Genomic DNA, 13,128 nt, shown 5'->3' with positions numbered 1-13,128 from the left:
CAAAGCCTACCTGAGTATTGTTGCTGACCATGTCCATCCCTTTATGACCACAATGTACCCAACATCTGATGGCTACTTTCAGCAGGATAATGCAATGCCATGTCATAAAGCTGGAATCATCTCAGACTGGTTTCTTGAACATGACAATGAGTTCACTGTACTCCAATGGCCTCCACAGTCACCAGATCTCAATCCAATAGAGGAGCATCTTTGGGATGTGGTGGAACGGGAGATTCGCATCATGGATGTGCAGCCGACAAATCTGCGGCAACTGTGTGATGCCATCATGTCAATATGGACCAAAATCTCTGAGGAATGCTTCCAGCACCTTGTTGAATCTATGCCACGAAGAATTGAGGCAGTTCTGAAGGCAAAAGGGGGTCCAACCCGTTACTAGCATGGTGTACCTAATAAAGTGGCTGGTGAGTGTATATGACCCTTTACTGCCCTAGGCAACCAGGGATTGTAACCCCTTCACTGTCCTAGAACAAGGGATTTTATTATTATAACCCCTACACTGACCTAGATCATCAGTGATTTTAATATTATAACCTCCACACTGCCCTAGACCACCAGACATTTTAATAATATCTATTAATAATCTCTACGCTACCCCAGACCCAGGGTTTTTATTATTATTATAACCCCTATACTGCCCCAGACCACCAGAGATTTTACTATTATAACCCCTACATGGCCCCAAACTACCACGGATCTTAAAATCTGCACAGTGCCCTAGACCAAGGGGTTTATTATTACAACTCCTACTCTGCCCCAGGGATTTTATTATTATAACCCCTACATTGCCTCAGAGCACCAGGAAATTTATTATTAGAATCTCTATACTGGCCTGGATCACCAGGGATATTAATATTATGACCTCTACATTATCCTAGAGCAAGGGATTTTATTATTATAACCCCTACACTACCCTAGACCATCAGGGATTTTACTATTATAACCTCTACACTGCCCTAGACCAATGGTACGGTGTGTATGAGTTTCCAATTATACCAATGGTGCACTGCATAATGACCAAAAAATCCAACATGTCACATCCAATCTTCCATAATGTTCCTTTGGTCATGTCAGGAAAAGTTCAAAAAGTTGTCAGCCAATGGACTAGACGAGTATTCTCAGTCTCACTAACATTTGGGCAGCTGGACAAACTTAAAATTTCAACCAAAAACATGAAAAGTTGTCCTATATGAATGTCATTTTTGAAATATCTAGTTGTCTAGGAGCCAAGATGATCCACCTTTTACGTTGTTAATATAAAATGTAACATCAAAAGAGCAACATGGATTGTTCCAGCAAATATCCAAATGGTGGGGGCAGCAGCACTTTGATGAGGTTCAGTTCTGTCACTGGAAATATCCAACTATAGATGGAGCAGTCGCACGTCGATGACCTACAATTGTGACAAGAAATATTCAACAACAGGGAAACCTCGATAACGTTCAATTTGGTCCCTAGAAATGTCCGATGAACAATGAAGCAATGGCATACCAATGATCTTTGGTTCTGTCACTAGAAAATCCAACGGTAGCTGGAGTAATGACACATCGATGATGTTATGTTGCTAGAAATATCCAACGGTGGATGGAGTATAGGCTGCTAAGTTCTGTCACTAAAAATATCCTACAGAGAAACAACACATCAAAGACCTTCATCTGTCACTAGTAATATCTAATGATAGATCGAGCAGTGGTACGTCGATGACATTCAGTTCTGTCCCTAGAAATATCCAATGCTTAATGGAGCACCGGCACATCGATGACGTTCTGTCTTGTCGATAGAAATATCCAATGAGAGGCGGAGAACAACACATCGATGACGTTCAGGTCTGTCCTTAGAAATATCCATTGATAGATGCATCAATAGCACATTGATGACGTTCAGTCCTGTCCCTAGAAATATCCAATGATTAATGGAGCACAGTCTTGTCGCTAGAAATATCCAATGAGAGGCGGAGAACAACACATCGATGGCGTTCAGGTCTGTCCTTAGAAATACCCATTGATAGATGGAGCAAAGGCACATCGATGACGTTCAGTCTTGTCACTAGAAATATCCTATGAGAGGCGGAGAACAACACATCGATGACGTTCAGGTCTGTCCTTAGAAATATCCATTGATAGATGCATCAATAGCACATTGATGACGTTCAGTCCTGTCCCTAGAAATATCCAATGATTAATGGAGCACAGTCTTGTCGCTAGAAATATCCAATGAGAGGCGGAGAACAACACATCGAAGACATTCAGGTCTGTCCTTAGAAATATCCATTGCAAAGGCAGATCGATGACGTTCAGGTTTGTCCCTAGAAATATCCAATGATTAATGGAGCACAGTCTTGTCGCTAGAAATATCCAATGAGAGGCGGAGAACAACACATCGATGACGTTCAGGTCTGTCCTTAGAAATATCCATTGATAGATGGAACAAAGGCACATCGATGACGTTCAGTCTTGTCACTGGAAATATCCAATGAGAGGCAGAGAACAACACATTGATGAAGTTCAGGTTTGTCCCTAGAAATACCCATTGATAGATGGAGCAAAGGCATATCGATGACGTTCAGTCTTGTCGCTAGAAATATCCAATGAGAGGCGGAGAACAACACATCGAAGACATTCAGGTCTGTCCTTAGAAATATCCATTGCAAAGGCAGATCGATGACGTTCAGGTTTGTCCCTAGAAATATCCATTGATAAATGCATCAATAGCACATTGATGATGTTCAGTCCTGTCCCTAGAAATATCCAATGATTAATGGAGCACAGTCTTGTCGCTAGAAATATCCAATGAGAGGCGGAGAACAACACATCGATGACGTTCAGGTCTGTCCTTAGAAATATCCATTGATAGATGGAACAAAGGCACATCGATGACGTTCAGTCTTGTCACTGGAAATATCCAATGAGGGGCAGAGAACAACACATTGATGAAGTTCAGGTTTGTCCCTAGAAATACCCATTGATAGATGGAGCAAAGGCATATCGATGACGTTCAGTCTTGTCGCTAGAAATATCCAATGAGAGGAGGAGAACAACACATCGAAGACATTCAGGTCTGTCCTTAGAAATATCCATTGCAAAGGCAGATCGATGACGTTCAGGTTTGTCCCTAGAAATATCCAATGATTAATGGAGCACAGTCTTGTCGCTAGAAATATCCAATGAGAGGCGGAGAACAACACATCGATGACGTTCAGGTCTGTCCTTAGAAATATCCATTGATAGATGGAACAAAGGCACATCGATGACGTTCAGTCTTGTCACTGGAAATATCCAATGAGAGGCGGAGAACAACACATTGATGAAGTTCAGGTTTGTCCCTAGAAATATCCAATGATAGATGGAGCAATGGCCCATTGATGATGTTCAGTCCTGTTACTAGAGATATCCAATAGTAGAAATTACATAAAAGTTCATGATTGAGAACCAACTTTGTGACCGTTAAGGAAATTTCCAAGCAGCAGATCCTATGGAGTAATGGTGAAGGACTCTGTAGCATCTTCTGACTATGACAAGACACAACAACAATCACACGGATATTACAGGGTGAGTCTATAGAATCTGTAGTAATATAAGTCACAGAGGATGATGCATGGAAGGACTATACTTACCATGACGGGCAAGACAACAAATACCAGAGTCAGAGTAACAAGTGGTTTAATTAAACAAAAGGAAACACACGAGGGTCTTGAAGATGGTGGAGATGCTCATCATTCTTGGTCAGTAATTCCAACTGTATACAAAGGATACAGAGCAACACGGGTAGTCTATTAGGATAATCATCCATGGCATTTACTTCTACCTCATACCTTTAGCCTGTTGCATGATATGTAAATCTCTAGTTCCTGCTGACATCAAAGAGTGCGTCAGTGTAATTCCATACATACTATGTATCTCTAGGAGGGCACATTGTATCAATCACACGTGGACATCTTCAATACACTCAAGGCTTGGTAAAATGCATTATATGCTGCCATGGTGTGACTACAGAGGGGGTAGAGGTAGCGGTCAACCCGGGGGCTGAAGAGCAAAACTGCTCAGAACCTTAAAGCTAAGACCTTGCACATCATCTCCAGAACATTCACCCCAATACCTCCTCAGATGACGCGACTCTTCCGAACATGATATCCAAAATCAGAAGCTGTTCTATTCCCGAGGGCATGAAAATGTGCAAAAAAAATATCTATGTACAGTGTAGGTTGTCAGAAATACATGGGCGGATATTTAGTAATAAGAAAAGTCTGGCTTATATATTCATCGTTGCTACGGGTTCTAGGCCCCCCGGCACAAATATACAGATTTCCCATGGTGATATTTTCAGTGTCTATTATACATAAGCGCCGCTGTTCAGAACAGGCTGACGGTGGCTCAGTTTGTAGTATTTATTCTACTTGACTTCCTCTCTAGTACACTCCGGGGCAGTACAGACAGCGAATATATAATGACAGATGAAATGTTATCAGGGTCAGAGGAATGGCTGCTCTTAAACATTAATTTAGATTTTTCATGGTGGTATTTCCAATGCCTATCACACAATGTCCAAGAGGTGTAAAAGTATGACTTATTCTGCTTGGCTTTTTCTCTAGTACACTCCTGAGCATTGCAGAGAGGGGAATAGATAAAAACAGTCTAAATGTTTTTAGGGTCGGAGGAATGGCATCTCTTTGGCAGAGAGACACTAAATTCTCAGATTTTCTAAGGTGGCCTCTTCATTGTGTATCACGCAGTGTCCAAGAGATGTAAAAGTATCCCTTAATCTGCTTGGCTTCTTCTCTAGTACACTCCTGGGCAACACAGTTAGGGAAATTGATGAAAACAGCTGAAATGTTTTTGGGGTCGGAGGAATGGCATCTCTTTGGCCAGAGAGACACTAACTTCTCAAATTTTCTATGGTGGTTTCTTCCGCGTGTATCACACAGTGTCCAAGAGATGTAAAAGTATGACTTATTCTGCTTGGCTTCTTCTCTAGTACACTCCTGGGCAGTGCAGACAGGAAAATCGATAAAACAGCTGAAATGTTTTTGGGGTCGGAGGAAAGGCTACTTTTCTTGTTTTCTTTAGACCCTAATTTGTCTCTAAAGGAATATAAACATTTATCATCAATTACATTTCTTGAGAAGACCCAATTCTTGTGAAATTTAAAAGAAAAGATATAGACAAATCCACCGAGACCTTCAGCAGTTTATTGGATGACAAAGCAATTTATTTACTGTTTATTTTCTGCTGTCATAGCCACTTTTTATTGGCCCCGCCAATCCCTGGCAGCTGGCAGGCTACGGGAGTGTTTTTTTTTTATTATTGCAGGGGGACTCTTCAATGTTCATCCGCCAGTTATTGTGAAATCCTCCCAGCTGTAGAGTCTAGTGGTCTGTAACAGGCGGCTCCTCAGCAACGACAATCTCTGCCTGCCAAAAGAGCTGTAGCTACAGGTGGGAGACCACGGACATAGACCAGAACACATGAGCCGAAGCACTTTGTAGTCTGATATATATGGCGCCTGTCTATTAGGTTTAACTGGGAATATAAGGAGGTACCAAGGACTCCAAGTTACACCCAACTACATCTCCTGGATGTAGTTGGGTGTAACTGACAGATGGAGGATTGGCTTAGTGAGGGCAACGAGTAGGCCACCCTATATGCATTGCTTGTAAAGGGATGGAGGGGTCCTATGGATAGTGTAACATATACATTTTTATATAATGTTATTGGCTGCAGCAGTCACATAGGTGTACAGCACATGGCTATAGCAGGCACCGCTATAGTGGATTTATCAGAGGACTAATGGGTCTTGGTCTATTTCACGGCCAAAATTTTCACCAATCTTGGGAATCAATGAATATTAGCAAGACCAAAAGTCATTCACCTTTGGAGTCTTCGGAAAATAAACACGCAAGCCCATGGGCAATATCCCAACCCCAGTGCATATAATGATCGAGGAGGCTTTCATTTTATTGAGATGTTTGTCTTGGTCTTTATAGTAAAATTCCTTGCCAGGGCTGAGCTGGATATGATATCACTTTTATAGGAACCTTTGTCTTACAGTATATCTTAGACACCCAAAGGAAAACACGTAGTTGGGAGAAGAACACCCACTAGGACTAGTTGGTGAAATCCCGAACACTTAACCTATGCATGGACCACATGGCTATACCATAGGGTGGTCTTCCGATTGAGCTTATATATCATACAGATTACCTTCACAGGCATTTCCACTTTAGGTCTCATACACAATATCATGTAGTGGCTGCATGTAACGTCTTATAGCGCGGATGTTTATATGAATTCAACCGAACAGAACTTTTGGTATCAGAAGCCATGTCATGGAGGTGACTCTACTTAGGACTAATATTGGTGTGAATATCTCAGTAAGGCTTGGTGTATTTGTGTACAGCTCCAAATTGTCAAAGAAGTCTAAGTATAAGGAACACATGGGTGGGAATCTTGGAACTGGGACCTCACCCAACTTGCCTATCTACTCAAAATACGTTCAATGGGAGTCAAGAAAACCTCTAAAGTGAGAACCCACATGGCCATCTTTCCACGAAACGACTGCTGGAGCAGATTTTTGAGGACATCAAAGTTCAGTTTTACCATACAGGATCCCACCAAAGTGATCTTCTGAAATGGATGACTGGTTAGAAAATACTAAACATGAAAAGCTAGGAAGATCATCTGTGCAAGTGCCCCCGCAAGCGGCAAAGCCAAAAGGCAAAACTCACAATTGCATATCAATCCTTAGCCCAAACAGTGATATCTCTCTGTGCACAAATACATTTTTACAGTCCCTTTTCCTTCTAAAGCCTGAAGGACGCTTCAGTGTCACAGATGAAAAACCATGCGTCCAATGATCCAGTTATCGAGCCTTGATAAACAATTCCTGGTCACCAGAGGTCGAGGCATTGTCTTTCTTTGGCTCCTCATTTGTCACCGTTCCTGATGAAGAAACTACAATTTTTTTACCCCCGGCCGTAACAGCCTTCTGTATCCGTGATATCGCATCACAGGCCGCCACCACCTCATCACTCTCAAAGTCATAGTCTGGGATTAACGCCTGTTCTATACTGAAACCCGTCTGGTTCCTCTCGCGAGCTTCTGCAGCTTCTACTTCTTTCTTCTGTTGGAGAAGCTGTCGAGCCCACTTCAGATCTTCGTCCCATAACTCCATGTTAGAAGGGCACATGTGGATCCCAATCTGGAAGCTCCGAATGGCCTGTGAATGACATCAAACACGCTTTTAATAACGTAGCCCAAGTGCTAATTTTTTTAAATTTTTGAGTAAACCCCTTCCCAACATTTTTGCAAATCCCAGGCAGCTTCTTTAAAGGCAAGGTGCACTTATTTATTTCAGTACCTCTTCTGCACGGTCAGACTACGCATAAGGTTTGTTGTAGTCTGTTACCATAGAGAGAGACACAAAAAATATTTAATACAAGTCTAGAATTTTCAAAAGTTCTTTATTCTCATAGCTTAAAGGGATCCTATCATTCAGAAGGAGTTTTTTGTCCCTAACACGTCAGAATATCCTTAAGAAATGCTATTCATCTCCTACCTTTAGATGTCTTCTCCGCGCTGCTGTTCCGTAGAAATCCCAGATTTCGCCGATATACAAACGAGTTCTCTCGCAGCACTGGGGGCGGGCTCCATTGCTCAAACAGCACTGGGGGCGTCCCCAATGCTGCCAGAGAACTCTCCAGTGCCGCCTCTATCTTCTTCAGGAACCTCCTTTTCCTGTGTCTTCTTCTAGCGCAGACTTTGAAACTTGTAGGCTTCGGGCAGAGCCGACTGCACATGTCCACAGGCAACAAGAAAATGGCCGCTTACTTACTGTGTAAGTGGCCATTTTTTCTTGTGGCTGCTTACACAGAAGATGGAGGCGGAGCTGGAGAGTTCTCTCGTAGCATTGGGGACGCCCCCAGTGCTGATTAAGCGCTGAAGACCGCCCCCAGTGATGCGAGAGAACTCATTTGCATACCGGTGAAAACTGGGATTTCTACGGAACGGCGGTGCAGAGAAGACATCTAAAGGTAAGAAACGAATAGCCTTTCCTAAGGCTATTCCAACGTGTTAGGGACAACAAACTCCTTCTGAATGATAGGATCCCTTTAAAAAAGACACAGAGCTGTAAGTCCTTGGTTGGTCAGAGATCATTTGGACCCTTACCAATCCGGAAGTGAACACGGGAGGAATAACAGAAGATAAATGGTGCCCCCGCCTTGCGGATATGTAAGCTCATTTCTCTAGCAATTTAGGTAAAAACCCGTCTGTAAATCAATCATGTCTGTAACCTTAACAAACAGTGTCCTGCAGCAACGCTGAGCCTCTACAAGCAGATAATGAAAGCGGACCTGCAAACACCCTCATGATATTCTCAGCGAGATGACATTTACAGAACAATGCTCGCCGCCAGCGCTTTATTATCACCACCGCTTGCACAAGTAGAGAGCATGCCTATCTGACAAGTCGCAAAATTACTATGCAAACACCTAATAAACCAGTGTTTACCCTCCACTTAGCTTGTGAACATGGGTCAATCCGAATAATGGAGATGAGGAAACATCAAAGCTGGGAATAGTTGTAGAAAAACAGAACAGAGCTGCGTCCTGCGGGAGATGTATGTTCCCTATCTCAGCCGCACAAGTACAAGGGGTAATTCCAATGCCTGGGATCGGGAAGAGTCGGCAGATATCCTGGGGCATGAGGCCTGTCACAACTGCTGGTACATAATTCCTTACAAGCAGTGCTCCTATATACACTGTACAGAAGCCCCTGTGCCCCAGTGCATGTTACTCATATGCAAATGATATACTCCATATACTCAAAACATCTCAATTTATTCAGTATAGAGTATGAGGTCATACCACGTCTTGGTATGCTATCAATGAGGTTATTATTGGTGGTCTATAGAACGTTATGCCGTGTTGAATGCACTTCATCAGGATTGGCCGCTGGTAGATCTTTTTGCAATTGCCGACCAGTGACATATCAGATATGATCCACTGGAAACAAGTCCGGAGATATTGCAGACCACGCTGATACCATTTAGGCCACGCAGACTGCACACAGTAGTACAAGCTACATGTTGCTTGGAGTTGCTCTAATGAAAAACAACTCCTGGGACACCTGAAAAATTGGCCATACCAATGGTTCTACAAGCAAATCAATGTAACGCTGAGCTGTTAGTGTACCCAAAATGAAGACTAGAGGGGTCCAGTTATTGTAAATTATACCACCCCACACCATAATACTGAGAGTAGGACCAGAGTGACATTCCCTTGTGAAGCCGTCTTAATAGAGTTCCCCACATGAAATATGACAAATCTCCAGCTATCATTGCGTCTGAGACAAAAGCAAGTCTCATTACTATAGAAGATAGACCTCCATTCCGGGACTCATCTGATAGGATGGGCTGGGGCCTCCGCTGTGCTGCGCAGAGGCGCCCAACCCAACCCTTGTCCAGCGCCGGAATCACTGCTGGTTTTGGTGCAGGGGTAGGCTGGAGGACTCTGCTTGAGAGTGCGGAGATTCCAGGTTCCCCCTAGTGCCAGGACCAGCACTTCTAGGGTCAGGGGGGTCAGCGGCTGGCCTGAGGCTATTTAGGCCTCATTTTGATTCTGGCCCGCTACTGGTTATTCGTTTACCAACGGCATCAGCTCCCATAGCGACGAGTCCTCCTGTTTTCCTTCCTAGCTCCCTTTCACCTGTCTCCTGTCTCCTTCCTCCTGTCCCTGAACTTGAATTCCTGGAGGTGTATGACCCAGCTTGCTTTTCAGACCTCTCCTCCATGATCCTGATTTGGCATCTTCCTGACCTCCTGTGTATGACCTTTGGCTTCCACCTGACCTCCCTTTTGGATCCTGTTTTGGCTACTCCATTTACCTCCAGTTTATGACCCGGCTTTCCTGACTACACTTCTGCCTCTGCCTTCTGCTACCACATGACCTACAGTTATCGACTTGGCTTGTTTGACCACGTATTTGCTTCTTGGGTAACTGAATGACTCCCCTGGATTACCCTCCTGCTCATCTGCACTCCAGTCCATCCCCCTCTCTTGGACTTCACTCTCAGGTTAGTGTCTGGGTTCCTCTTGGTCCTCCTACTTAAGGTTCACTGGGTGTGTGTCGCTCTCTGGCCAGTTGCGGATCTGGGCTTCGGACTTTTACCAAGTCCAACTCCACCATCAGGAGCTCTTGTGAAGAACTCCAGGGCCTGGTTCCTCTCCGGTTGGGAAAGCGTAGCACACCCAGGACTGTTTTCGCCTCAGCACTTGGGGATTCTGGTTGCCCAGGACTTACTGAATTATTTGTTGCATCAGATTTCTAACATCATCACAATAGAGGATAGACCTCCATTCCAGGACTCCTCACTATAGAGGTCAATGGAACATCTGCAGCTGGATGTTTGACTCGTAGACCAATGTTGTGTAAACCCTTTCTAAGGATTCTGTTCCTCTCCGTGTGCACAATCATCTCACAAAACCGATTTTTGAGATTTCATATGGCTCTCGAGTAGAGTTAGTTTCTTCAGTTTCTCCATAGTCCCTTCCCCTCTGCTACAATTAACCATTTTCTCCACACACCCCTTTCTATGCAATACAATCAGGTCCATCAGCTTATCAAGACCCCTTTTCCCCTCTGGTAGCATCAGTTCCATTAATTTCTCCACACCACCTTCCTCTCTGGCAAAAGTAGCTCCATCATCTTCTCCACACCCGATTCCTCTCCAGTAGGATCTGTTCCATAATCTTCTCCACACCCCCTTCCTCTCCAGTAGGATCTGTTCCATAATCTTCTCCACACCTCCTTCCTCTCCAGTAGGATCAGCTCCATCATCTTCTCCACACCCCATTCCCTTCCTGTAGAAGTAGTTCCATCATCTTCTCCACACCCCCTTCCTCTCCAGTAGGATAAGTTCCATAATCTTCTCCACACCTCCTTCCTCTCCACTAAAAGTAATTCCATCATCTTCTCCACACCCCTTTCCTCTTCAGTAGGATAAGTTCCATCATCATCTTCACACGCCCTTCCTCTCCAGTAGTAGTAGTTCCATAATCTTCTCCACACCACCTTCCTCTCCTGTAGAAGTAGTTCCATCAACTTCTCCACACCCCCGTCCTCTCCTGTAGAAGCAGTTCCATCATCTTCTCTGCACCCCCTTCCTCTCCTGTAGAAGCAGTTCCATCAACTTCACCACACCCCCTTCCTCTTCAGTAGAACCATTCCATCATCTTCTCCACACCCCCTTCCTCTCCTGTAGGATCCGTTCCATCATCTTCTCCACACCCCTTTCTTCTCCAGTAGGAACCGTTCCATCATCTTCTCCACACCCCCTTCCTCTCCTGTAGGATCCGTTCCATCATCTTCTCCACACCCCTTTCTTCTCCAGTAGGAACCGTTCCATCATCTTCTCCACACCTACTTCCTCTCCTGTAGAACCAGGTGCATCGGAAGAAGGAAGGAACATGAGACCATGTAACGGGGTGAGGGCACAGCGTAAAATCACAAAAGCAAAAATGTCTTTGAATAATACTCTTGGTGCCGAGCCAGGATCTCCACGTTGATGTAACCTATGTAACCTTGACACGTACAACTGATCAGAACAGTAAACAGCTGGGAAAACACTTGTTCCTAAAATGAAGGTTAGTCAAACAGAGATACTTCCCATTGTAGGCTATGATACGGTGTGTAAATAATCCCAGAAAGGAAAATACAGGGGGCTGGTAGCGCTAGGCAACTGAAAGCCACAAATGAGGATTCATGAAGTCCTGAGCAGATGATTCACGGTCAGGCTGTCATCAGAAAACTATCCACAGATCATCACCATCAATGAATGTATGCCGGACCACCGCTCTTACCCCAGGGAAGGCGGGTCCGATGCTCCCATGTTTGATTAAGTCCTACAAATATTCCTGTAATAATCTCTCCGTAGGAGGCGCCGCTGGACCTGAGAGATAATTTCATGTTTTCTTGGCATTGGAAGGATTACACATCTGCTCTTTGTGTGCACAGAATATCCTACGCTTATATCTGGGAAATGTCAGTGCATTATTTTACCGAAAATCAAAGGATTATGGCCAAAATGTTAGGATCTGATGAGCTCATGCGGCATGGAGACCCTAACCCTATGTACCATCCCCATCTGGATTACCATTTACTACACATATAACATTCCTCACTTTCCATATGAGAGTGCATTTCAGGTTGAAGAAGTTAAAGAGAATTCTCAAGAAGTGCTTAAATCTTTATAGCAGATGAAGATCCATTTTACTGACACATTGGTCCAAATCTCCTGTATAGACATACATGATAAGGCTCTGTCTGCCTGCAGCCACCACTAGGGGGAGCTCAGGTTCTTACTGTATACTGCTATACATTGAGGTTATCTCACTCTTAACACTTGTTCACTATACAAAGGAGAAGGCATAAGTGCCTGAGATCAGAAGAACTGTATTCAGAATTATGCCAGCAGTTATATCAAATATTACACATACATTACTTATCCTGTGCTGATCCTGAGTTATATCCTGTATTATACTCCAGAGCTGCACTCGCTATTCTGCTAGTACAGTCACTGTGTACATACATTACATTACTTATCCTGTATTATACTCCAGAGCTGCGCTCACTATTCTGCTGGTACAGTCACTGTGTACATACATTACATTACTTATCCTGTATTATACTCCAGGGCTGCGCTCACTATTCTGCTGGTGCAGTCACTGTGTACATACATTACATTACTTATCCTGTATTATACTCCAGGGCTGCGCTCACTATTCTGCTGGTGCAGTCACTGTGTACATACATTACATTACTTACCCTGTATTATACTCCAGAGCTGCGCTCACTATTCTGCAGGTACAGTCACTGTGTACATACATTACATTACTTATCCTGTATTATACTCCAGAGCTGCACTCACTATTCTGCAGGTACAGTCACTGTGTACACACATTACATTACTTATCCTGTATTATACTCCAGAGCTGCACTCACTATTCTGCAGGTACAGTCACTGTGTACATACATTACATTACTTATCCTGTATTATACTCCAGAGCTGTGCTCGCTATTCTGCTGGTGCAGTCACTGTGTACATACATTACATTACT

The 13,128-nt window shown here is 43.8% G+C and overlaps 1 protein-coding gene across 1 annotated transcript in view; it reads right to left on the bottom strand.

Moving 5' to 3' along the window:
• Positions 1–5,091: 5,091 nt before the first annotated feature.
• TTC33 (tetratricopeptide repeat domain 33) overlaps positions 5,092–13,128 on the bottom strand; it is a 125,921-nt gene continuing 117,884 nt past the window's right edge. Inside the window, exon 5 of the mRNA XM_075267477.1 lies at positions 5,092–7,230. Within this exon, the coding sequence (XP_075123578.1) occupies positions 6,874–7,230 (357 nt within the window). The 3' untranslated portion in view covers positions 5,092–6,873. The remainder of the gene's footprint in view (positions 7,231–13,128) is intronic.

The sequence above is a fragment of the Leptodactylus fuscus genome, chromosome 1 (genome assembly GCF_031893055.1).
Source record: "Leptodactylus fuscus isolate aLepFus1 chromosome 1, aLepFus1.hap2, whole genome shotgun sequence".
Classification (NCBI taxonomy): Eukaryota; Metazoa; Chordata; class Amphibia; order Anura; family Leptodactylidae; genus Leptodactylus; species Leptodactylus fuscus.
The sequence above is the reverse complement of the archived record's forward strand: the minus strand, read 5'-3'. Positions and strand labels throughout refer to the sequence as shown.